General features: G+C 36.9%; 1 protein-coding gene and 1 long non-coding RNA gene across 3 annotated transcripts; one reads left to right on the forward strand and one right to left on the reverse strand.

Annotated features, from left to right (window-relative positions):
- Positions 1-480: 480 nt before the first annotated feature.
- VGlut (Vesicular glutamate transporter) lies at positions 481-24,995 on the reverse strand. 2 transcript variants are annotated; one of them, XR_010548327.1, is made up of 9 exons: positions 24,857-24,995; positions 24,406-24,730; positions 5,999-6,281; positions 5,573-5,788; positions 3,988-4,455; positions 3,558-3,932; positions 2,894-3,070; positions 2,452-2,825; positions 481-1,022 (listed from the first exon to the last, which is right to left on the reverse strand). XR_010548327.1 is itself a non-coding variant. In XM_065303100.1 (8 exons), the coding sequence occupies exons 2-8, from the start codon at positions 24,465-24,467 to the stop codon at positions 2,547-2,549; spliced, it is 1,860 nt and encodes a 619-aa protein (XP_065159172.1). In that variant the 5' UTR covers positions 24,468-24,730; positions 24,857-24,995; the 3' UTR covers positions 481-2,546. The 2 variants fall into 2 exon arrangements, 1 of the variants encoding a protein (XP_065159172.1); XM_065303100.1 differs by having other exon boundaries at positions 481-2,825.
- LOC135792628 (uncharacterized) lies at positions 18,823-20,236 on the forward strand. The gene is made up of 2 exons (XR_010548407.1): positions 18,823-18,975; positions 19,040-20,236. It is a non-coding gene; the product is annotated as an uncharacterized lncRNA (long non-coding RNA).
- Positions 24,996-26,512: the final 1,517 nt, after the last annotated feature.

Genomic DNA, 26,512 nt, shown 5'->3' on the forward strand with positions numbered 1-26,512 from the left:
TGAAAACGATTAACGATAAGAGTCAACTACTGATTGCTCACGCTTAAAGTGTGACGCAATTTATTGACCAGAGAGAGAAGAGATATATGTTTTCTTTCATTTGCCTTCGTCGAGTTTTGTAATTTATATTCACTTCACTACAAAACTCAATTAATTAAAAAATAAACATAACCAAACAAATTTTCACGGCGGCCATTTTAAGATATATTTTTTTTAAAATGGCCGCTGTGCAATTGTACACTGTGAAAACCTCTATTTTTTGAAATAATGAAGAAATATCTATTAATATGAAATAAAAATCTACTTTTTGAAAGCATAAATGGCAAAAAAGCGTATTTACAAAACGAGTTATGTACAAGTATTTCTTAACTATTAGTTAACTGTTTTGTTTTCGTGTGGATTTTGTTTTTTGTTCATTGTCATAATATTTCACCCACAAATTTATTTTTTTAATTATTTTTTCTCACCGGAACTGAATTTTTCGGTGATATATCATTTTACAATGTTTTTCTCGACTACTCTTTACATATTCACTTACTCCTTATCACTTACAATCTTTTTATATGTTAAAGTCATAATTATTTTATTAAACATTATATTATAATAATTATAATATTTATAGTTTGTTATTCTTCCTGCTGTTGTTTGCTTTGTTATTATCTTGTATTGTTTCTTGGGTAATTTGTCGCCTAACTAAACTTATCCAATGTACATATACATCAATCAATGAATTACAATATTGTTCTTGTTTTGATCGTGTAGCTTAGCCGTAATTACATCAGTTAATTGATAAAATGGCTAGTTATCTAATTAAATGTACATGATATTCGTTTCGTGTGCTAATATTTCTTTATATCTTCATACATGAATGATGGATGCGTGATAGTGATCGCATCTACACATTCCTGCTTTATTTACATATATAATCAATGCAAATTTACGCATTTTTGTTTAGTTAATAATTTGTTTATCTTAGAGTTAATCAAGTCACGTAGTATCGCGACGTAGCGCGACGCAATGACCTGAAACGAAAACGAAAACGTCATCTTATCATCCAATCAGCTTCATGTCTTGGTTTTGATAACGATCCATGCACAACATTAATGCCAATCCGATCAGAAAATTCTATATTTAACATTCTTTTGTTGTTTTTAATCATTGCGTGGTTAGCGAAAGTAATTTTAGTGCATTTGTGCATAACTGTGCAATAAGAGTGACGTGAACAGTGAGAATTTAACATAGAGATTAACGTGACGTCAGATTACATTTTATAACTTAACAATTAATGACGTCACGTGGTAAACAGTGCAGAAAGTGAACATTTTGTGAAATTATTTAAACGAGTGCAGTGAGTGCGTAATTATGTGCCAAAGTGCAATTGTGCATAAAGTGCTTTCAAAAATATACAAAAATTATAATGGAAATAACAATAAATCATTAATTTTTATTTTTTTGATTTTTTTATAAAAATAACACTCATACGTTCTCAATATTCATGTACAGTGTCCCTAATGGAGCCTCCATTTTTTATAACTGATTTTATTTGTTTTATTTTCACTTCTCACACTCAACCATTCCAAAAATCAAAAATAAATGAGATAACAATTAATTTAAATTAATTTGTGATCTTACTACGTAATATTTTCAATAATTTAGATATATTTATAAATATCTTATATGCATTAACGGTATAATTAGTTTTTTATTTAGATATTTATATAGAGTGTTAAAAAACAAACTTTAAAGTCTTTTATTAATTATTATGTAAATTAAAGTTTGTTTTATTTAACACTCGCGTATGTATTTGTTATTTGTTTTAATATTCATAGTATTCGACTATAATTAAAGTTAATTCTAAATTTATTTGGCAAGCGCATTGAACAACTTTTCGCGAAGTGTTCAAGCAAATGCCTTATTATTGTCAGCACAGCCGCTTGAGGGCACGCGTTGGTTATCGACGCGGTCCTCAAAGTTGAAAACAATAAGAAATCTTCAAATAAACCTTTGAAAAAATTACACGAACAGCAAAAATCATTATAACGAAATGATATGATATGATAATACGATAAAAATTAATGAATTATGAATTTAGATAACGCATTAACAAGTATAAACTTTAAAATGAAATCAAAAGTATCACAAAATTATGTAGTGACTAAAGTTATATTATATATGCCTATGCCTAAAGGCCTAAAATTTTTCACTAATTTTTCTATGTTTTTTGTCGCATATTTCAATTCTCCTTGTTTATGTTTGCGGTATAAATCGAAAAATTGACGTCTTTTTATGTATTCGGCAATAAACTAAAATCATATGTCTACATTTCCTACAAATTATTTGTTAACATTTTTATGGCTAATACGTTGATGTTGGATGCCTCACGATGCAAACTAAACGATGGAAGGATGATGCGAACACAGTTTATCATTGTGTATGTGGATGTGTGAATACCTTGTCGTTTTGGTTGTTTGTAACTATCTAAATCTTCTTTGTTGTATTCCGCTTTATTTTCCATTATATTCTTTAATTTATTATTGAAATTGTTTTTAATAATTTCTATCGTTTATTGTGCCGTGTAGGTAGGCATCTTCAGCTGGTGGCTGCACCGGTTCCTGTCGGAAAGGATTATTGAAGGGGTTGGAAACACCGTCGGTTGGTGGCGCCGCCATAAATGGATTTACGCCGCCATGCGGAGGCGGTTGTTGTGGTTGATGTTGCATTTGCTGCGGAGGCGGTGGCAGCGGTGGTTTTTCGTGGGGTTGGTTCACGGCGCCGTAATTTGGCGGGTTTGTGAAGGACGTTTGAACTAATCCATTGCTTTGCACCTAATTAGAAAAAATAAAACATTAAAATGAATATTATTAATTATAAATTTATTTTTTCTGTTTCATACCGATGCAGATTGTTTGATGTGAATATTCTCGTCCATGGGGTTCCACTGTTTCTCTTCATCAGTCTTGGGTTCAGCCCATTCTTGGAGCTCACCGGAAGCGAAGATCGCGTAGAACACAACACCCATAAAGTGAATGCAAGCGCCCAGAATAAAAACGTCCTTCCATGTTTCGGCATTCTGTAAAAGTAAAAAATACAACGTATTTTTTTTAACTTTTAAAACTTACAACTCACTTTCTAACTTTGCAACTATAACTCAAATGCGTATCATAAATTCGCACTAAGTGTACAAGTATAATGCACTCTCCGCGCGACATCCGGCCCGGAGGAAATCAGTATGTGTAATGCGCTTTCGGGCATAAAGGACGTGTTCATTACAGCGGAATTTGTGCGGCCGTGCGGAACGCGACCGAAAAAGAGGGTTGGCTTTCTCGGCGGCGGCAGGGCGGTTTGCCGCCGCCGATGATGTATCGCCGCAACGCGTCGCCGCCCTCGCCGACTTCCAACTTAACGCTTTCGTAATCAGCGAGCGTGCGCCGCACACCAAGATATTAATGTCGAAATTTATCGTTTTGAATGTCTTCGTGGGCGTTCAACTCGCAAATTACAAAAATTTCAACTCGAAACATTTCTAGGTAATAATGTAATTATATTGTTATATTTACCCTTTTTGCATCTGTTAGGTGATGCACCGCCACTGGACAAATACATCCTGCTATCGTCCCGATACCATTGGACATACCCATGAGAATACTCGCATATTTGGGAGCAATGTCCAGGTGATTAACGTTGAAACCCGAAATTGCAAATCCACTGAACGCCACACCAAACGTCAGGGCTGTGATGGCTTGAGTGTAAGACTTGGAAAACGCCACCACTAGGAAGAAAGTCGCCTCCATACCGAACCCACCACAATTGAAAACTTTTCTCACTTGAGTAGTGGTCATAATCTCTTGTTTTCGAAGATAATCCGCCAGGATTCCACCAGATGGCACGATTATCGTCATGAGCAAATGTGGCAACGCTCCCAAAATAGCATTCTACACAAAATAAAACATAAATTTATAGCGAAATTAAATTATTTCTAAAACTTACCTCTTCAATATCAATCCCATAAACATCATTGATATACGTAGCTTGAAACAGCACCAGCAGATAAAAGTTCCATGATCTGCAGAAGTTGGCAATGAAAATGGCCCACACCGGAAGTGAAGTGAAGAACGCGCGCCATGGCGTATTGGCTATCGTCGGCAGCGTCTGATTAGAATTCGCTTGACCCAGCGAGCTCTCGATGTACTTGAGCTCTCGCGCCTCTATCGACGGATGCTTGCTGGGCCGCTCAAAAACCAACCAGATCCACGCCAGGAACCATGTGATTCCTAGACACCCGTAGAAGTAAAATGGCGCTTGCCACCCGATGCGTTTAATCAGCTCTCCGCACAAGGGCATCGCAAACATTACGCCTGCATAGCATCCGCAAAACGCCAGTGTTGCCAAACGTGAACGTTCCAGCGGCGGTGCCCAATACCTCCAAATGCCGTGACACGCTGGATATGTCACACCCTGTAAATTACCAAGGTCTAAATTTTAAGCTACTTTACCAATAAAAGTCAAAATCTTAAATAAAGCGAATCTAATCACATACTGTGTAATAATGAACCCAAAAACGGAGTGTCATGTGTTTGAAGCCATTTTGATGAATTGAAAATTTGAACATAACCTAAATTTGTAACTCTTTGACTTGTATTCGGCGTGTGTGTGACAATAGACTAAAAGCAAATAATCAAACACGTCGTCGTGTGTGTTGTCCGTTACTTGTGCACAATTTACGTGATGTGTGAGAAATATGATCCTGCGGGAAAACAGCTTGATGTAAAGACATTACCTGCTCACGGAGTGACATTTTAGTATTCTAGCTGCTTTGGGTCACAAGTTTATTAGTACGAACATTTACCACTTGAGAACTTTCATAAAAAATTGTAAAATAAATTTTTAAAGATGAAATTTGTGCAGTTTTGTGATATTGGACGTGCAACTAATCAAATATTGAAGTTTTTAATTCATAATAAGTTTTTATCATTTAAAAAGTGCTGAGTGGTGCAAGAAATAAATAAAAAAATTAAATTTCATTGATTATCATTTACTTTTAGGGCAAAATTTTTATTATATTGATTTTATTATTCTGGTGCAGTGCATTCGAACATTTATGGTGCTTTGTTATTAAAAATTATTATCATGCAATTTTTTGTTTTTCATTTTTTTAGATTTCAGGGATGTTTGGTCAAATTGTCTTAATTGATATTGTGCATTGTTGTAGTTCTAAAATGATAATAAATTAATATAAAACGAGTGCACTTTGTGCATTGCTTACTAATCGTGACTTTTGTGCGATTTGTGCTTATTGTGCGCTTTTTTATCAGTGCTTTTGTGCTTTGTATGGGCTTCAGACTACATTCTCATCATACACATTACAAATTAATTTGCAGAATTAATTTTTATAAGTACAGTGAATTAAATTGATATTAATTTGTAAATGTGTATAATTTTGTTTGTGCGTTCATTGAACATGCATTTTGCGGTGTGGATAGACAAAAGAAAACCAAACAAGTTTTGAAGTTGTGGGAAATAAGAGAAAACGAAAGGTGAGAGGAAATGCCCGGTGCATCAATGCGAATCTTACTTCGACCAATCCTTGCAACACCCTGACAATAATAATAGCACCTGGTCCGAGCATCAGGGCGCCCGGCACGAGCAGATTGAGGAAGGACGAGGTACCGATTGCGCCACCAAACAGCCGATTTGCTGGGTATTTCGTCGCTAGGAAGCCGCCCGGCACCTGTGTGATCAGGTAGCCCCAGAAGATTGACGAGTCGACCGATGCCATCGATTCGTTTCGCTAAATTAAATCAAAATTACACAAAAATCAAATCAAAATGAAGAAAACCAACATTTAACACTGTTAATCAAACAACTAACATCAGTGCACTTTGGGTTGCCTATTAACACAATTCAGTTAATCAACAGTGTTGCCATATTTGATTTAACCTCAAAAATTTATGGTTACTATTGAATTTTTATACAAATAGAGTTTAATTCATTTACTTACCTCTTTCTCGAGTTGTAGTTTTGCCATACCCATATTGCATCGCATCCCAAACATAACGATGAACCCCAGGCACGAAAGAAGCGCGACGGTGACGCGTTTCGATAGACATGGCAACTCCGGCCGGATGTACTTGTCGATGTGTCGCAACGGCGGCCGCTCCGGCTCCTCGTTGCTGCCCGGCGTGCTGGCGTCGTCGGCGGCGCCGCCGTCCTGCGACAATCCAAACTCTTCGTACCGCCCGCCGCCCAATCCTCCACCTCCACCTCCATCTCCACCGCTCTTCCTGCAATCCACACCAAACCCCAAAAAATTAGCCTTCGATCACGTTCCGCAACTATCAACTTTTATCATTAATCAAAAACAGGAAAATCGCATTAGCATACACGCGTTCGCCCGGACATCAACCGGAAATCAAAGGAAATTGACTCATAAACATAATATTCCTTTACACACGACGAAAAAGACATATCGTGACGTTTAAACTGTGTTTAATGTTATGTAGAAGATACAAAAGGACAAAAAGTTTCCAGGCCAGTTTCAGTCCATCATTATGATAATAATCGAGCACGGGGGGCGGCGGCTTTTAGTGTTATCTGTCTGTGTCGACGACGCGGCGGTTCGGTGATGTGTTTATGCGTTAATGCCGTTGTAACCGGTTGATGGGCGCATTTGTTATCGGGGCGCCGAGGATGAAAAGCGTGTGTCGCGCCAAAAAGGCGTAAAACGAAGACAAAGCACTCTCCTGCCGGTAGGCGAGGGGTGCGCGCTGAAAGCGTAATCGTCATTAATGCATCACGGAATAAGCACGAACAACTAAAATGACGAAAATTCATTTTACGCAACAAATTACCGCAATTATCTGTTATTTAAATTAAATAATACACTTTGTTATTGAGGAAATAAAAGAAGTAAAACTTGTATTTGGAACATGGAATTGCGTGCGAAAAGAAAGCTTTTTACGAGTGCGCGTATCCAGGACGATTGCGCGCCGGATTAAGGAGCAAAGGAGCCTTCCACGCGTTCGGTCACGTTCCGGGCATCAGGAGCGAAATGCGCCACTTATCATTCGCGATCGTATATACAAGTATTCACACTAAAGCTCAAACCAGGAAAAAAATGCATATTACAATATAACCGCAATAAAATTAACGCAAACACATTTCCTTCAACCTAATTAGATATGAATTTAACGCCTGCCTGCGATGCTGCGTCTTGCGAAATGGACCACTCGAACGATAATTGCATGGAAGATGACAATGGATCGCGCTCGTCAGCGCGGCGGCTGTCTCGGCGACGCGGCGTCTGCGTTTTTCCGCCACCCAGCGCATCCTCAAGACTTAATATCGCCGTCCACTCGACGTCACTTGCCGCTTTCGCTATTCATGGCACGAGAAGCGAGCGCATATTCATTCATAGCTGGGGCGCCACCCCAACGCAGGCAGCGTTTATCGCTCTTGTTCTCTTATTTTCGAATGCGTGTCGCCAACGATACCTTCCACCCCACGTCCTGGATGGATTTTGACAAACAAGCAAAAACGAGATGTTCGAGCAAATATTATATTCGGCAGAAAACATAAAAAGCTAAAATTTGACAAAAATAAAATTTTTCAAAAACATTTTTTGTCGTTTTGAAGTTATTAATATATTTATGAAAAATTTATGTTTGCGAAACACTTTGTATATTTCCCTTGGAGTGAAAACAGCAAACATCAAGCGGCGAAGCAAACGGAGAGTGAAATCAAATATCGAGATCAATATCTTCTTCTTCTGTGCGCAAACTATATTTTTGTCTTCGTTTCCTTCTATTTCTTAATAAATCTTATTTCCGCACAAAAAATAACTCACAATATAACGATTTTTTATTCGTATTGCATTCGATTAATGCAAATAACTAAAACTCAATTCTTTTTATTTTTTGTGTGCATCGTGATGCTGTGAATACGAAATGAGGTGCGTTGAAATTAAGACGACACTCTGTTATACTTTACGCCTCTGTCTTCACGTCCGCCTGCGTGCTATTTTATACGAAAGACGTTTTTTATCCGCGCTTATTTTTCAGCCGGCGCGCAACTTCAGCATTATTAGCGTAATACGATCAGGCTCGTTACGTTCGTATTGGCATTATTGCATTATTTACTGATGTAATCGTAGATATTCGTGAATGTAATGAATACAAATGAGAAACAAGAAAATAAAATTTAGAGAAAAAAATTTGAATGAAATTTTATTGGCATTTTGAGTAAATAAACAAAGAAAATAAATAATAAATGGTGTGAAACTGTGGAAAACCTCAGGAGTCTCACGGGAGACGTTTTCGCCTTGGGTTTTCCGTTTGAAACTTCCAACCTGTTGATTTTCATTTGGACTTTTCTTTCATTTTAGAAGATTCTACTACTTTTGCGCTCATTTCACTTCTACCCTAATTAAACACTATAATAAAATGAATTTACCATTTAAATTTTCCCATTTTAATAGATTTTCACTAGTTTTTCACAATTTTTTAGCGTTTTGAAGTACTACTCTAGAAGTTTGTCGAAAAAACACATTTTACTTCATATTTTCAGCTTTTTAATGATTTACACACGTGAATTCTAGGTTAAACGAATTCTCGAGTTATTATGCCGTGTGATGCTGTGCAGAATAAACCCGGAAGACTGAAAAGCCGGTCCGTCGCCGCCGTCGAGACTGCCGACCGCCGTCGGCTCCCGTTTGGCGCCCGGAATCCCTACTTTATTCAGCTCTCTCTGGTCACGTGACTTTGGCATCATTTCGGTTTTACTCTACTTTTTCCTTCAGGCGCGCCCCGCTTACGGATGTTTGGCCCTTAGTTTCTCGTTCTTCGTCCAGACAATCGACATGTTTCCATAAACATTCTTGGAGATATAAATTAATTACGAGTGTATAACACAGTGATTAATTTTTTAGTTTTTTGTTTAAGTTGTGTATTAATATGAGTTTTGATTTGTTTGAAAGTGTGATGTGGTTGTGATGGTAATTTTTGTGTTATTGTTGATTTTCGGAAAGAGGCTGTGGAATGAGATCATGAATTGGATTGCCTTCGCCGGCGTATCGTCACGCTCGCCCGCTCGGTGTCGTTCGATCCTCGATTGTACGCGCATCGTTTACTCGTTTACGCGCTGGCATTGTCATCCCTCGCCACCCGCGCTGAGGACGGCGAAAAAAACGTGTTCGCAGCTAACAAACTTGTTTACAAATCAACACGGGCTTGCATTTACAAGCGTAATAAATTAGGTTAATTCATTGCAGTTTTTTTTTATGTCTAAGAATTGTAAATAGAAATTGTTTTATTCAATTTTTTATTTTAGTTTATAAAAAAGATATCTTTTGGTTTCAGAAAATCAGCGTGTGGATTTTTTGGTGCATAAAGATTCAATTTGTTAGCGTCGCGTATTCGAGACGCTTTTATTGCGATTGCAACGCATTTTGATTTGCATTCAGAAACTATAAAGGAAGCGGAATAGAAGCAATGGGGGTGGAAAAGGAGGCGGTTGTGCTTTCTTCAGATCAAAATCGAATTGAGATGCGTTTTGTTTCCCCCTTTGATTTTTATCTCCAGTTTTTTTTTATTTCTTTTCACAGACAAAAACAAAAATATTCAACAATTCAAAAACTATCAAATAAAAATAAATCACATCTAAATTTATTTTTATTTTTCTAATTCCATTATTTCAAAAAAATAAGAAAAATCGACACAAAATGTACTTTTTATGTCCCTATTCACAGCACTTTTAACCACTATTACTCTTTGACTCCCTCAGATTGCAAAGCGAAGAAAAAGAGATTGCAGGATGAAGTGGAATAAGAAAGGAAACCTTAAAAGGATCTTTGCCCTGCTTTCAGACCAACGGCAAACATTTCTCTTGCTTTCGGCCGATGGTTTCCGGTCCGCAACGAGACACAACCCCCGTGGATTTTTTCCCTTTGGAAAGCCACGATGTGAAGGTCGTTTTAAGTAAAATAGAAAAGCAAATGATTGTTTCTGTCAATGTCGAGTCGCGACGGCGTCACAGGCGAACGGATAGTGAGGGACCAGGCATAACAGCGGTCACTTTCCAGGCGGTTTCGGAGGGTCGCAAGAAGTTTCACGGAAAGACATCAATCACGTGTTAATGCAGTTGCCACCCTTCAAAGATCAATTTTATTCTGTTTGCTTCGCGTGGAGATTTATTCTTTGGGTGTGTTTTCTAGTAAATGAGGGAAAAAAGTAATAAGTGATGGTTCATTATGATTATAGGACCATCAAAATTATATTTTTAATAAATTATTTCCTATTTTGAATTTGCAACAACTTACGTTTTAAATTTGTGTTTTTTTTCGTCTTTTCTTAATTTCTTTACCTCGTGACTAAAGCCCGTGACTAAAGTACTTTAATCACGACCCGTCTTTAAATGGCGCTTTTTGTGTCTCAAAACCATGGAAAAACTGGTTTTTAATTTTTTCTCTAAACTTTTGCATTTTTTCAAATAAAAATATTATCAAAAAATACATATAAAAGTCTATTCAATGAAACGACAATGCTTCTACATTATATTTTACCCTCTGATGCATAAAAAGCAAAAGGATGTCATTAGTTGACGCCGGTATATGACTTTTTATTACATTTTTCACATCAAAACTCTTTTTCAACTTTTTTACACACAAATTTTCGTTTTATACATTTCATAATCTATCAATTTATATCCTTACAATACGCACATGCTTCGACACATAATAACATGGTATCAAAATCAACTCCCAATTAATGTAAACATGCAACATGTTTGAAATGAAAGCAAACATCAAACAGGGCGGACGGACTTTATTAAAGATAATCATCAGTAAAGCAGAGTTATTAGCCGCTCCAAAAAGGGGCTTATTATCAAAGAAGGGGATGATATTATATTTACCAAGACAAGAGTATCATATATTGCACAGAAATCAATTTCATTTCTGAATAAAATAAATAAGCTTAAAATCATTTTTAAAATTTTGATCTTTGCATGTTTTGATAAAGTAATAAAATTAATAACTGTAATAAAATATTTGTAACAATCGCTTTCCATCCACCCCTCACTTTCGACTCGCTGGCGTTTTGTCGCCAGTGCATTATGAAACATTATGAAGCCAGCAAACCATTGAAAACCATTTGAAAGCGTGGGCACCCTCATGCGGCGCGCGAAGAATAAAAACGCGCACGTTGTCGACGTCACGCGTTTCGCTTTTAGCGCTCGCCGCTTCATTTTCGAGGGGATGCGACTGGCGCTGAGGGTGCGCGCATCAAACATGATACATGACGTTTAGGGCAATGGATACAGCGGTGCTTTAAAATTATACCGCATGTTGCTGTTCTAATTCAACGCACTCTGCGTTGCACAACGGGGCGTTTTCAATTAAATCGCGTGGAAACACACTGTGTTATTAGATTTTCGGCCCTTGCGGCTGCGGCGGCGGCGGTGGTAGTAGTGGCGGCGCTGCTTTAAATCACGATCGCTGGCTTCACAAATCATTCGAATCGTGCTGCGAAGCCAGAAACGTAACCAACGTTACAATTACCGCTTGAAAGGATGCGGAGGAGACAAAGTGGAGTTTAGTGCGTTGCTGACTCGGCAGAGGGCTGACTTTCGTGTATTCTTCGCACAATGCAAATTAATTAAAATCTGTTCGGGTTGAATTATATAGAAATAGATATTTTGAGTATTTGCACACTTTGTATGTAGTTTATATTGAACAGGAAGTCTATTAGAAACTTGGGTTTTATTAAGGCAATTCAACATGTATATTACGAGATTGCACGTGCCTGGAGAACAGAAGGACTGAAAGCACTAAGTTTTCCACTTGAGCAGTAGCCGGTCTTTCAAGTAGTTTGATGGTTGGAACGGTAAAATGCCACAGAACTTTGAAAATCAAATAATATCTAACGAAATATTAGATTTGTAAAAATTGCAAATTTTTCAATGTTTGACGATTTATTTCAGTTGTGAATATCTCGTAAACTAAAAGAGATATTTAAGATCTGATCGCAGCGTCTTAATCTACGGACTATTCTCTATAAGATAAGATAGTTAAAACGGAAATCTGAGAGATAAAATTTTTCATTCTTAAGAAAAAATTGCCAAGGGGGGGTGCTTGATACTTTTTTTCGACGATTTTTGATAATTAATATCTCGTGAACTAAAAGCGATAGCAACCAACGAATTGCTGATTATGAAAGATTGGAAAATTCTCTATCAGATTATAATATAAAATGATTATATTACCAACAGTGAAAGGTCAAAAACGCCACTAAAAGTACTAAAAAGTGACATTTTTCAATTTTTGCCCATTTTATTCAATCGCGAATATCTCGTAAACTAAAAGAGATATTTAAGATCTGATCGCAGCGTTTTAATCTACGGACTATTCTCTATAAGATAAGATAGTTAAAACGGAAATCTGAGAGATAAAATTTTTCATTCTTAAGAAAAAATTGCCAAGGGGGGGTGCTTGATACTTTTTTTCGACGATTTTTGATAATTAATATCTCGTAAACTAAAAGCGATAGCAACCAACGAATTGCTGATTATGAAAGATTGGAAAATTCTCTATCAGATTATAATATAAAATGATTATATTACCAACAGTGAAAGGTCAAAAAACGCCACTAAAAGTACTAAAAAGTGACATTTTTCAATTTTTGCCCATTTTATTCAATCGCGAATATCTCGTAAACTAAAAGAGATATTTAAGATCTGATCGCACCGTTTTAATCAACGGACTATTCTCTATAAGATAAGATAGTTAAAACGGAAATCTGAGAGATAAAATTTTTCATTCTTAAGAAAAAATTGCCAAGGGGGGGTGCTAGATACTTTTTTTCGACGATTTTTGATAATTAATATCTCGTAAACTAAAAGCGATTGCCACCAACGAATTGCTGATTATGAAAGATTGGAAAATTCTCTATCAGATTATAATATAAAATGATTATATTACCAACAGTGAAAGGTCAAAAAACGCCACTAAAAGTACTAAAAAGTGACATTTTTCAATTTTTGCCCATTTTATTCAATCGCGAATATCTCGTAAACTAAAAGAGATATTTAAGATCTGATCGCAGCGTCTTAATCTACGGACTATTTTCGATAAGATATATAAGATGAAACGGAAATCAGAGAGATGAAATTTTATGTCTTAAGAAAAAAATGTCAAGAGGGGTGGGGCTAATTTAATTGGAAATTTTGTCTTGTTTGTTTCTTTTTAGTGTCATTTAATTAATTTTGAAATCACAACAATTCTAAAAAAGTTTTTACTTAAAAAAACAAACATTTAAAGTTAACCTTAATAAAATAATTATGAATGTGGTGCACAGATGCGCGCCAGATAAACAAAACTACAATAATCAATTTTCCTTAAAATTTCCGCCAATTATGTTGTTGCAAAAACTAGTTTTTCCTTAATATGATAAAACATCAATTTAATCTTGGAAAGATAATATGAACAATGAAATTTCAGTTTGTGGGTGGCAAAACCACGCGAAATTTTTAATTTACCGTAAGTGATACGGTTTCAACCGAACGAGATTTCAAACAATGTGAACAATACCCCCGTCGGATGCTTTGTTGTGGTCTTCTCAACCCACACCACCACACACATTCATAGTTTCCTAGACACATACTCTCCACCAGCCTTTGTGTTTCGTCACTCGCACGCTTACATCGCCGGCATCGTGTTCGACGGCATGTAAAACTGTGTATTCCTGCCGGAACTGAGAAGCGCGCGTACAATGATGCCTGGCACCGAAAATTTAATCATGTTAATGGCGGCAGACAGTGCTCAAGACGTTGAAGGTACAAACAAACAATGATTCTTTAGAGCAGACAGATTTAATTGTATATTGTTTTGCCTATATTGAAGTTATAATATATTTCTGATTTGGAAAAATGTTAAATCTTTATTTTTGAGATTTAAAAGCTTTGCTTAGAGTGTTTAACACTCATTTTCTTGCCGGGGATTTAAACCCCGCGTGGAAAACTCCTCGAAAGCCATGGCAATCGTAATCGTAATCACGACAGAGCCAGGACTGCAGCTTTAGATAAGCGTCGGATAGCGTTAACCCTCATTTAAACGTTTCCTGTCTGCACGCGTCTTCGCCGTGGCAAGAAAACGCCGAAACCATGGAAAGCAATGAGCGTGAGCAGCACGGGTTTCAATTAACACCCTCTGAATCGAAAAAAAGCGCCGTACCGCTTTCAAACAATTCCCGACGATGCCTCAATGAAAAACGTAAATCTTAAGATTTTTTTCCTTCGACAGCAGTAATCCAACGGACAAAGAAACAAAGTAATGAAGGAAGTAATGATTAAAACTTGAAGCGCGTTCTGATTTAATTTCGAATAAATTGCAATCAATGCCGAATTAAAACAGTTTCAAAGTTGGAAGTTGAGAAGTCGATGTGTGTTTTTGTTGTGACCAAATTACGGAATTACGGAATTATTTCCTCTCGGGAAAAAGCAATAAAAGTCAAGCGCAATTAACAAATTGCATTTGTGTCAGTCGATTTGCGCTGCTGGACGTTTTGCAATGCATTATATCAAAAAATCCAATCGGGCGAGGGATGATTTATTGAATTTCCGTCCCAATCATCGGTCCATCTGCGCGCGAGCGGACAGCCGGGTGTGGAGTTATCAGATTAGGAAACCGTCAACAATCGAGCGTAAATGTGAGGATCCAAGGATGCGCTATCGACGCGAGGGCAGCCATTGTGTCCAATTACGTACGGTCCATCTACACAACCGGAAGGATATCATGAATAGAGTCTAAAATTTGTGAAAAATAAGAAATACATTTATATTTTGTTGAGAATATTGTGGAAATTTGTTTGATTTAGTATTTTTTGTAATAAATATCAACGAAAATCGATTGACGTTTGTATGTTTTGCTATAACTCGAAAACGGCTGAACGGATTTTGCTAATTTTGACTTTAAAATGTTTGTAGAAGTTCAAGGAATGATAAAAAGTTGGGAAAATGTGAAGAAATTGCAAGGAAAGTTGTAAAAATAACAATTTTATATTTTTTCTTAAAAACTGTCACAGAATGCGTTTAAAAATTAATTCTGCAAGCAAACTAATTAAAATAAATTGTAAAATTAATTTTTTCACTTTTAGTTGCAAAAATATAACTTTTTTTACTTTTCTGTCAATTTTTCCTATTTTTTTCTGACAAAAATCTAGCTGTAATCCATCTGCGTCATTTCCCGTCCGTAAAATGTAGTTCTTAGCTTGTGTTGACGAAATATAAAAGTGAGCTCCCCGCAGAGTCTCATTTATGCGCGCTGGCTGCGGAAGATGAGCGCCGGATCGGCGCGCCCATTCAACCGTGACCGCCGATAGCGCGCCGCTGATGCTGCGTTAAAAAGGAGTTGATCCCCTTGAAACCGCCGAATTCGCGCCGCACATATGTATCTGTGTGTGTGCGCCCAAGGGAAATCAACAAAACCTCAGTCGGGCGTTGATAGCCCTCCGTTCAGCGGGGCCTTTTATGCGCTTTTATAAGCGTTCCGTTTCAATGCACGCACGAAATCGAGATTTTACTAATACTAATCGCAATCGTAATCGTAATGACAGCTGTAATGGGGTTTTGAGTCAATTGCAAGCATTGCAAATATAAGAATAAATAAAACATACTGCGCATGCGCAGTAGGACAAAACAACGCATTGTTTTATTCGAAAGTTGAAAGCATGCAAAATAATCAAATGGGAAGAAGCACTCAAGCAGCAACCAACAAATTGATTTTCCATTTAAAGAGGGAGTAAACTCCACAGGAGTACATTTACGACCTTGGTGTATTACAACCAGTGTAGTTGCACGCTGTATCGACGAGAGCAATGATGCAACCAACCGACCCTCTAATGAAGAACGCGAAGCCAAATCAACTCCCAACTTCACTCTTATTATATTCTTGTTTAAATTAACCGACGAGACGCAACGGAATACCCTCGCGTGCAAACAAAGCAGAATGTAATTAAAATTTCCAACATCAAATCAAACAATTCTAAAAAATCTAATTATAAACATGTAATATCAATTCATGTATTTAAAAAATCTATACATGTTAGAATTAGGTGTTTTGTTAGTCATTTTGTGTGAATTTTTATGTTTTATGAGTTTGGTGAGTAGGAGTATCATTTTTAAAAGCCATTCATGTTATAATCCCTTTAAAAAGTTGGCTCGTTTGCATTCATCCTTTTCGGGCGAGGGACGGCAAGGACGCGCATTCATAAAAGCCTCGCCGAGGACACGCTCTAATAAGCCTGCTTCCTTTTATGTGTTTTTTTTTGCTGCTGAAGTCGTTGGCGGCGTTTTGTCGGCTTTCGGAACTGCGAGAACGTGAGCAGCAAACAGAACTCACAACAGAAGTCCATACAACGCGAGAAGTCAACAAACTTGCCTAAAAGTAGCTCGAAACTAGATCTTAAATATTTTTACAACTTTTGAATTAATATAAACATAATATATAACTATTTACTAGTAAAATGAATGAAAAATTATTTATTTCATCAAAAAATTTAGAAAATCGTAAACATTTCTGCAGAATGAAAGAAAAATTATTCAAATTTCATTAAAATTAATTAAATAGATATAAATCTTAAATATCCATTGTAAAATTATCAAAATTTTGTCTTCTTTTCTTAAAATTTTTGATATAAACTCAAAATAACCAGAAAGTTATCTTGTTTTCTTGTTACTATAGTTTTGTTTTCGTTCTGCGCCAAAGTTTCATGGCGCCACTAACGTTTCCATCTCCGCGTTGTTGCAGTAGGGGATGAAAGGAAATAGTTTTTTTTTCGGGGGCGCCATGGCGCCAGTCGTCTCGACGCAACCGCGCTCACTCGCCCGTTCGTTTCGAATGGAAACGTTTGTTATGATGACGATTCCAAGCACCAGACAGGATGGGATCCTGTAATAGTGGATGCGGCTGCACACGCTGAATATTACTGATAGCACTCGTAAAGTTAGTAATTTATTAAATTTATTACCCGTCTAATGCAACGATAGTTGCCTATATTGTAAAAGTTTATTGCGTTGCAGTTTATAAGATAATTAAAGCCACAACTTCAAAAAATCAATTTTGATGGAAAAAGTTTTTGATGATTTGAGAGTAAACATTATTAAAGTTAATAATGTAACAAAAGTTGCCTATATTGCAATAGTTCACAACTTCAAAAAATAAAAAGAGTTTTTTTGATGATTTAACAGTAACCTATGTCTCCCGAACATTGGCACAATTGTTAAATTAGCATTTAGATTAAAGCTCGTTCTTTTTTTTCACTTGGCATTGTTTGAATAGAAATCTCGCAGGGGTTGAACGTCGATGGCAGCGCAGTTCCGGGTGTTTATGTACGGCGCTGATAACCAAATGGCGAATATGCGAATCGTATAGCAGGTGAATGCCTAAACGCCGGAACATTTAGTTAATTGAAACGTCTGCCGTTCGGGAGAACAATTACGTTGAGTGTTAAACGACGATAATGTATTCGGGCGTTCCGGCGCGGGGCGACATCTCGACCCCTTTTTGTTTCATTGCTGCCAGAAGCAAGCCATGCAGTTGCTAATATAACTTAGTCATCATGTCGACAATAACCCGCTTTCATTCCATACACATATATCTACTCTTTAGCTCTTCAGCTGATGAACTGTTTCACAAAACGCAAGTAAGTATAAAATATATTAATATAAAGTATTTCGATGATGATATATTTCTTTGTAATGCAGGACATTTTTCACGTTGTGTTTTCATCGCGGATTTGGTCGGGATTTGCTGCAGCGGGTGAAAACGCGGATTGTCGAAGCCGACGAGCGCAATAAAGAAGATTTGCTGTGTAGTGTGTTCGTCAGCGCGTTGGCAAACACGAGGGTTCTTCAAATTTATACAGAGTGTTGAGCACGGCCCTTTATCGTAGGGCTTACGATCAATCTGCGATTATACTTCACGGAAGATGAATTCACATTGCGAAAAAACAAAAAAAAAACTAAAACTTAAAAAAACCCGTGACTAAAACTCGTAACAAAAGTACTTTAGTCACGACTTTGATTTTTTGTATAAAAAAATCAACTTTTTGAGGCTAAAAACCATGAAAAACTAAATTTTATTAATCAATACAATGAGTATGATTTTATTTCGATTATTAAAATGATTGAATAAAATCTAACTGTTAGTTAAACATCACCAGAAACTTGTCATATTGAACCCTAAATGTTCGCATGTAAATGCAAATGTAAATGCAGATGAGCCTTCAGCCGGGATGAAGATGAAGATGAGGCGGAGATGAGGCCGCACGTACGCCCGCCGTCGATATTAAGCTACCGATATTAGGGATTTTGTTGACACTGGCAGATGGATTCGAAGTACGCGCGCGGTTCGAGCGCGTGTTGACTGCGCAAATATTTACAGACGAAAGCGGCGAGCGCCAATATCGCGTGCCGCAGGTCATCGTGTGCAACCTCCGCCGCCTTCGTCTATATCCAACATGCGTATAGTGTATATTTCCCAAATAGCTTGCGATTGAAACGTGATCAGAACTTCTCAAATTTTTGACAAAATTTTTGTTTCAATAGTAAAACAATTCTTTCAGGAATTTACGCCTGGTCAGCTGGTTAATAATAAATAATATTTATGTCAAAAACTTCCCAGTGAATCACGGGATCAATATGACCTTCGCATGACATCCACATATATTGCACTTCCTCGTATATACATAAATAATAACGTTTCACTGCCATGGTAACTCCCGCTACAAACATGCATCATACGACTGCAATAATGCAGTTATTTCACTCAGTCTCAATTGTGATACCTCATTAACCAGTTGAATGTAATACTATAGACGTTAAAAGACGTTAAAAGCATGGAAAATAAATACATTCAAGAATTTAACAAACTCAACCGTATAACTGTCAACTGGAACGACCTCTACTGCCGAAAATGTGATAAATTTGGTGATTGTCACTGTGTGCAACCATTCATCCAGAAACATTTAAAATCTGCGCAATTTCCATGCAGATACGAGAAATGCAACTTCAAAATACTCGTGAGCATTTCCTCGAACACTTGAAAGAATGCATTCATCGACCAATCACATGTCCCTTCGACAATCTGCCGTTCAAGGATGTGGAGGCATTTATAAAACACATTCCAGTGCATGAACACGTTGAGCAGGTAACGCTTAACTCACTGCAGATTAAATTAAACCTACAAACCAGTCGAAGCAAAGCAATCTTAGCTGAATACAAAAATAATTATTTCTTGGTTTGTGTCATTAAACAAAGCAACTTTCTTTCGTTTAATGTTTCAAAACTCTTGGATTATTCGCCATCGATTAACACATTCACAATTGTATATCAATATAAAAACATGTATATATATCTGCAAGGAGATATGATATCTCTTAGGGATGTACTCGATGAGGAATTAACGAATACTTTACTGCAAAAAACAGTTTTACTGCATCCCGAAGCCAAGATTACGATTTATTTCTATGATTATGAGAATATACGCGCATATTGCATCAAAGTGAATAAATGTACAGTGTGTCAGAAGCAATTACTTGGACATATAAAACATTGTGTCAATGCGCATGTATGTTGTGTTGCCTGCGCTACAAGAATCCAAGCGTGTTCAATATGCAAGATTCCCCAACGATTAATTGACGTGAATGTAACTTTAAAGTATTTTTTAAATGATCCGCTTTTTGTTTGTGATAATTTAGACGCCGGATGCTTGGAGTTTGTTAAATTGAGTAATAGAATAGAACATAATAAAGTATGTGCTTTCCGGACACTCATTTGTCCCGATTGTAGGACTGGATTTTCCGCACATAAATTATGTGAGCATTATGAAAAGAATCATGATATTAAAAGTAATTATTCGATTTGTACGTGGACATTTCAAAATGAATCCATGTCTACTATATATATTTTATACCGATCGAAAGTATTTTGTATACGGATAAAATATAGTGATCTAGTTTTACAATGTCGTGCTGAATTGATTAATGGAGATAATGTGAGTGCAGCCAAGTATCGATATCAAGTTGTTTTGATGAAAAATAGTAAAGTTATAGCAAAAGTAGGTAATATTTGTTTAGGAACTGTTTTGAGTAATACTCTGCCTGCTGCACAAGCCATTGTGTATAATTCCGATGTTAATTTGGAGCCCTGTGTGACAATTTTCTTTAATAATAATGCTTGGAGTATGCAATGTCAGTATAATATTCTTTATAATGATTAAGGATGTAAATTTTTGTGAATGTTTGAGTATTTTTATGATGTGGTTTAAATTCAATCGGTGAGTGTGTGTTTTTATCATGTTAACGAGTTTTACAGATTTTATGATGCATTGAAGTAGCAATTAAAAATTGTGTGGTAATTGCCGAACGTTGCTATTTCAAGGATTTTCAGTAATATTACATTTTTATTGTGTTCAATTAAGTACGAACTAGCTAAATAGGAATTTTTGTCACGAGATTGTTTGAGAGCTAAAATCCGTGACTAAAACCCGTGACTAAAGTACTTTAGACACGGCATTGACCGTTCGTGTTTAAAATACCACTCTTTGTGTCCAAAAACTGCCGTTTTAAAAGAAGAAGTAAAAAAATAAAAATAAAGAAAAATAATGAAAATATGAAAATATTTATTTTTATAATTAAAATATTAGTACTGTTAAATCAAAGAATAATACAGAAACTTATTTAATAGCTTTAAAATATTTTCATTAGTTAAATGTATAAATCTATTTAAAATGATGTAAATAATAAATACTTGAGTGCTGGATAAAAAAATATACCTATTATCGTAATATTTTCATCTTTTTCAGTTTCTATTTCCAAATTAAAATCTAAACAATCTTTCAAAGTGTTTCCTTCAACTCCTGAACACATCACAAAGTTTAGATTTCAGTTGTGAATTAAATTAAGAAAGTTTTAGTAATGCCTCTCATAATGATAGTGAAAGTCGATAATCGAGTTGTGCAAATCCAACTCATCCCGTGCATTTGTGACGCTGACATCTTGATGTTGGATATTTCGACGTTAAAGTGCGCAAAGGGGCGGTTTACGTCGCTTGCCTTCAGGCTTTTCGCCGCGTTTCCTTTCGCTGACAATTAGTAAAGCGATGCGACGGGTGACATCATGTGATTGATGACGTTTTGTCTCTAATTACGCTAATTAGAGTGGAAAAATACTCCTAACTTATCGAAATTGAAATTTAAATTTAAAAACTTAAAAATCACCACCTGAGACACAATTTTCATTTTTAAAAAAATTATTTTATTTTTTGCGTTGTACGTTTGAATATTTGAATAAATGCGCAACAAATACAAGGGATGTAGACAAAAAGGGTGGGTTTACTTGCTTCTACTCCGAGACAATGGAATTAATGGGTATGAAAGCTTTTTTACTCAATTGTATCCCGCACACCCCTTTCTATAAATCCATCAACCCCATTATTATATAACTGCATACAAAATTATAAAATTTTTGAAATATTTACGATATTATCAATTCTGTTTGAATCTGAGTGTTGGCGCGACTCTTCATTATTCATATATCAATATTCAGCATGCGTCGCATGATATTATTCTCCCCGAGAGGAGTAATTAGCGGCGGGCTATTAGCAAAAACCTCGTCGAGAGAAAGTTTGCATCGAACACAGCACATCGTCACACAATGACAACGTGGTTGTAAGGCGGCGAGGACGCGAGGACACGAAGGGTAGCTTAATACCATAATGGGCTTTGCCGCCCCTTCGGCGACATTCGGCATTCATCAGGACGGACGGCACGAACCGACGCCGATCCTTACTAATGGCCTGATTAAGAGATTTCCATGCCGTCGTCTTTGCGTTCGCGTAGCAGAGAATCCTTCTCAACACTTCATAGTCAAATATTTACTCTCTACCAGTAAGTATTTAAGTATTTAATGTTTTTTTCATACATTTAACCTAAAGGTAAGTATTTAGAGGTTATGTTGAGCTGTCAGTTGTCAAAACCTTTGTCATGTACGACTGGTCATCGTTTTCCTTTCATTTTGATGTTTTCTAAGCCCCTCTAACACTGATTGATATAAATCCCCCGATGGACAATAAACCCAGGAAATATTATCTGCCTGATAGCCAATTATATTTAATAACTTTTTCTTTTTTTTGTCTCCCTTCGGCCATTTTGACTTTTCGATGATGGAATTTATCTCAGCATTTTGTATTATGAATTTGTATTTTTCCAACGCCCCTCTGTATCAGAATATAATATAAATCACGCACATAATGTTGAAGTAAAAAAAAAGAAAGAAAAAAGAAGCGGGGAGAAGGTTTGTCATTTATTTCCTTTTCGCGCGCACTTTATCATCCTTATATGTCTTCCTTCATTCGGTTTTCGGTCGTCTTCCCCTGCTTTTTCTAGAGTAAAAGCAACGGTTGCTTAAATTTCATCTTCTCCAATGACCGTCAATCAAAAGCGGAAATTTTATTACCTTCCAACTTTATTACATCAAATAACTGCAAAATTTTCAGTATTTTAATGGCTAAGCATTAAAGATATGATAATATCACATAAACACTAGTTTAGAAAGTGTTTTTATTTTATTCAATTGAAAACTAACCTCAAAATGAGTTATAAATGAATATTTGGATGAATATTTACAATTTTTTCAAAAACTATTGGATGTTTTGATGAAATTTTCAGGAAATCTTTAGAATAGACCAATGAGTAAATTTATAAAGTTTGCTTACAAAATAATTAAGGTTGAAATATGCAAAAGAGTTGGAGAAAAACTTCAATAATGGTTATTATAGTTATATAATTTGACTTCAGATGGCGCATTTGCTTCCATAACCTTTATTTCATGTCAAAATATGTAATAGAAAATTTCTCTCTTTTTTTTATCAAAACTGAGCACTATATCAACAGATTTTACCAAAAAATCATTGTTTATTAAATTTTTACCCTCTGAAACACCCAGTGGATTATTATATGATTGTGTTCGATACAGTAGATACAGTAGAAAGAAATAAACGCACTTTTGGTTTGTAACGCTTCACTGGTTTGCGGCGATAAGGACGAAAGCGGGACGTAATCCTGGATTTATGCTGCCGCGTTTCCACATCTCCGCATCCCTCCTCGCGCACAACTAAATATTTTCCTCGCTTTGGCAAACAACAATCTTGTCGTGTGCGTGCCGAAACCAGCCACAACACTCAATTGAAGAAAATCTTTTTATATTTTCTCCTTCTCCACATTGTCTGTGATTTATTTCTTGTTTTGTTTTCCTGCCTGTCTACAGACGTGACAAATCAAAATCAAAAGAATTCTTAGATTTTAAATTCATTTCTTGCGTAAATTGATAATACGAATATAATTGCACAAATCCGCTTCGAGAGGAATTTGGCAAAGTCTAGTTGAGTTGTGTAGTGAGTTTTGTAGCTTTGCATCCCTACATCGGGATGAATCTCCGCTAGCAACCGCTCCCGCGATTGTGCTCGCACTAAACGGGTCTTATAGTACTTTATAATCCGCTTTACAGACCGACTCGTGTCCGAATTTCGTCCGAACCTGTATTATAAATAATCATCAAAATACATTCAACTTCAATCGGTTTATTTATTTTTTTAATTTTCTGTTTGAAAATATTAATTAAATACGTTTAATTTAATATTATTTCATTAAATTGATTTTTTTGGTAGGTGAATTTGTCTTGGATTTTATTTTTAGTATATTGGTGTATTGGTGAATGTTTTGCGAGTCAATATCGTGGATTTCTCGTCGTTTTTGCACTTCACATTTAAACGAAACGCGCTGTTTGGCGCTTGTCGACGGCGTCGGCGGCGGCTTCGAGATTTAATTCATATCCCAGCGGGGCAATTTGTTGAGCTCGGTTGGGTCGTAAACACCCCATTACATCGCCGCGAAATATACCCCCAAACAGACCCATATTCGTAATGTGTTTTTGCTTCTTTCTTTAACTTTTTTCTCTTCTTTTCAATTCTATTTTTATTTTCTCATCAAAAAACACGAAAAAATCAATTTTACTTTTATATATAGTCAAATTCATGTTATAAATGTGATTAACGATTAATACATATACGAAAAACAAAAAAAAAGTTGTGTGACCTATCGAACAAAACGAGGTCGTGTTCTGCCCTTTTTGTATGAGCTTGCGAACGTGTCAAGCATCCCCATGCACTTAATCGCAGATCACACAGCAATCTGACGCTTGAACCTTTTTCAGCTCGTCATTACCTCTCCTGTCCTTGTATTTCACACATTCTAACATCACTACCCTCCATATTACACAAAATATTATATTTTACGTCATTTATCGTAATAAAATTAATTTTTTGTGAAAATTGATTAAAAAATGATGTAATTGTACTTACCATCCGCTGAAAGCACCCCCGGCTTTGGATTTGAGCGCATCAAAGTGGTCGAATGCTGGCATCCTCGCTGGGAACGCGACCGACGTCCTTTTTACTCGTTCGCGGCGCTACTTTTGGCGTATCCGACGCGCTGTCCGCGCCGCGCAATTTCTTTCAGCGTCGCGCGCGTCCTTGGGCTTGGCGTGTGCGCGGGCTAGTCTTACGTAACTCTCCTCGATCCGGAATCACGTCAAAAATGTTTCACTCAGCCGTTTTCCGTCGAGTTTTCCTAGGTTTTGGTGTTTACTGCGCACGGGGGACGATTTTTGTGCCAGCCACCCGACATCTACATAAAAAATCAATATTTATAATAATTAATAAATAAATATTAAAAAAATTCAATATAATGCTTAATAAAGCAAAATTTATTAAATTTTATTTTTAGTTATTTTAAAATATAAATTGTACTAACCGTATAGACGCAGCAGGCCGGGGTCGGTCGGATGTAGGGCACGATGCGGGCGACCGTAATGCTGCCCGGAGAGAGCGGCGGCAGCTGCGGGCGCCGCCGCCCGTCCCCGGCCGCCATTGGCGCCCTTCTACAACTGATACAGTTGCCCGGCGGGCGGCCGCCGCCAACCAACAGCGCAGCAAGCGCGGAGGCGGCGCTTGCCGCGGTTGCCGCCGTCGCCCACCGCCGGCGCACCGTGCTCGCAATTGTTTCAACGCGCTGCGCGACTGCCACCCACCACCATGGCTACGTGCGCACGGCGGCCATTTTGGAAATGCGATTGTTTTCCAAGATCTTATTAACTGATTTTCCGCTGACTCCTTAAGTCCCATTTAGTGAATTTAATTTTGTTGGCGCGCGCAGGGAGAGGGGCGGTCACGTCGTGAGTGTTAATAAATGAGCGCTGAGAGGAGAGGCGAAAAGAAGAAAAATCGATGTGGTATTAACAGAAGAATGTATAAGTTATAAGGAAGTATAATTTTTGTGTTTAAATTTTTTTCTTAGGTTATTAGATTGCTTCGGGTTTTTGGAGGGTGAAGAGCAGGAAGCGTAACAAAATGGTTTGCTGGCTGCATAAAAATGCCACCGAGTGTAATCCGAGGCAACTTTAAACCGTAATATCTTTCACCTCCGCTACTCATCGGTGGCACTTAGTGAAGGGGTGCATTTTTCAAGAGTTAATCTCAAAGGCAAACTGTCCGGAACCGAATACATTCTAGTTTTTTTTATGCTTTGATTGGTTTCTTGTTTTCAGACATGGAAAAAAACAAAATTACGAGAAATAAGAAATAATTTAGTTAAAAAGTACTTTAGTCACGGACTTTAACGGGGTGGAGCTTGCCGTGACTAAAGTAGTTTAGTCACAGACTTTAGTCATGGAGGTCAGTAATGTGCGAGCGAATTTCGAAGATTTTAAATACAAAAGTTTAAATACAAAAATCTCAACGTAGAAATAAAGTGGAAGCAGAAAAAATAGCGTAAACATCGTGGTTAAACTTTATTAAACACTCGGTTGATTAAACGCTTGCTACACTCACTCTTAATCAACCCCGTGACAAAAACTCCTGTTTAGCCACTTGATACTTAACATAATATTAAATTTAAACAATTTCTGAACAAATTAAAAACAGAAATTCACTTTTTACACTCCAGAATCTCAAATTTAAGAATATTTGTGTCGAAAAATTAAAAGCAAGTCAAAATCTATTCTATAGAATCTCTAAAATCATCTATAATATAAATGATAACTAAATGAAGATTAAATTTAATCGATGATGACAATTGTGATTGCGACTGGGTATCCCTCACGTGTATTTCGCACATTGCTGGCGCGTGTGCACCGCCACGCCATCACTCATGCGGAAAGTGAGCGTGAATAAAGTGTCTGCGAGCGCGTGCGATGGGGCGTTTGTTGTGTAACCGTGTGGAAATCATCGCGACGATAAAAGTCAGCGTCACCGTCGCCCTGGCCGACGACTTCCAACAAAAGATGACTTCATTCCGCGCGTTCCGGCCCGAATCATACCCATTCCCATCCTGCGAGTTCCTAGCAGTGCTGTGTGCGTTCCTCGACGCATGCCACGAGTTTGTGTCATTCTTATTTCCGACTTGTATTAA

Source organism: Atheta coriaria, unplaced genomic scaffold, assembly GCF_025399875.1.
Source record: "Atheta coriaria isolate IRGN ID8LTWV9N9 unplaced genomic scaffold, Caltech_Dcor_3.1 hic_scaffold_5_pilon, whole genome shotgun sequence".
Classification (NCBI taxonomy): Eukaryota; Metazoa; Arthropoda; class Insecta; order Coleoptera; family Staphylinidae; genus Dalotia; species Dalotia coriaria.

What these genes read in the sequence shown, in the direction of transcription:
- VGlut (XM_065303100.1), bottom strand. Translation starts at nt 24,467, where the DNA reads ATGCCAGCATTCGACCACTTTGATGCGCTCAAATCCAAAGCCGGGGGT. An exon ending in AACTACAACTCGAGAAAGAG is followed by an intron (nt 5,789 to 5,998) that starts GTAAGTAAATGA and finishes GATTTAATTTAG; the next exon opens with CGAAACGAATCGATGGCATC. An exon ending in ACATCAAACAATCTGCATCG is followed by an intron (nt 2,826 to 2,893) that starts GTATGAAACAGA and finishes TTTTCTAATTAG; the next exon opens with GTGCAAAGCAATGGATTAGT.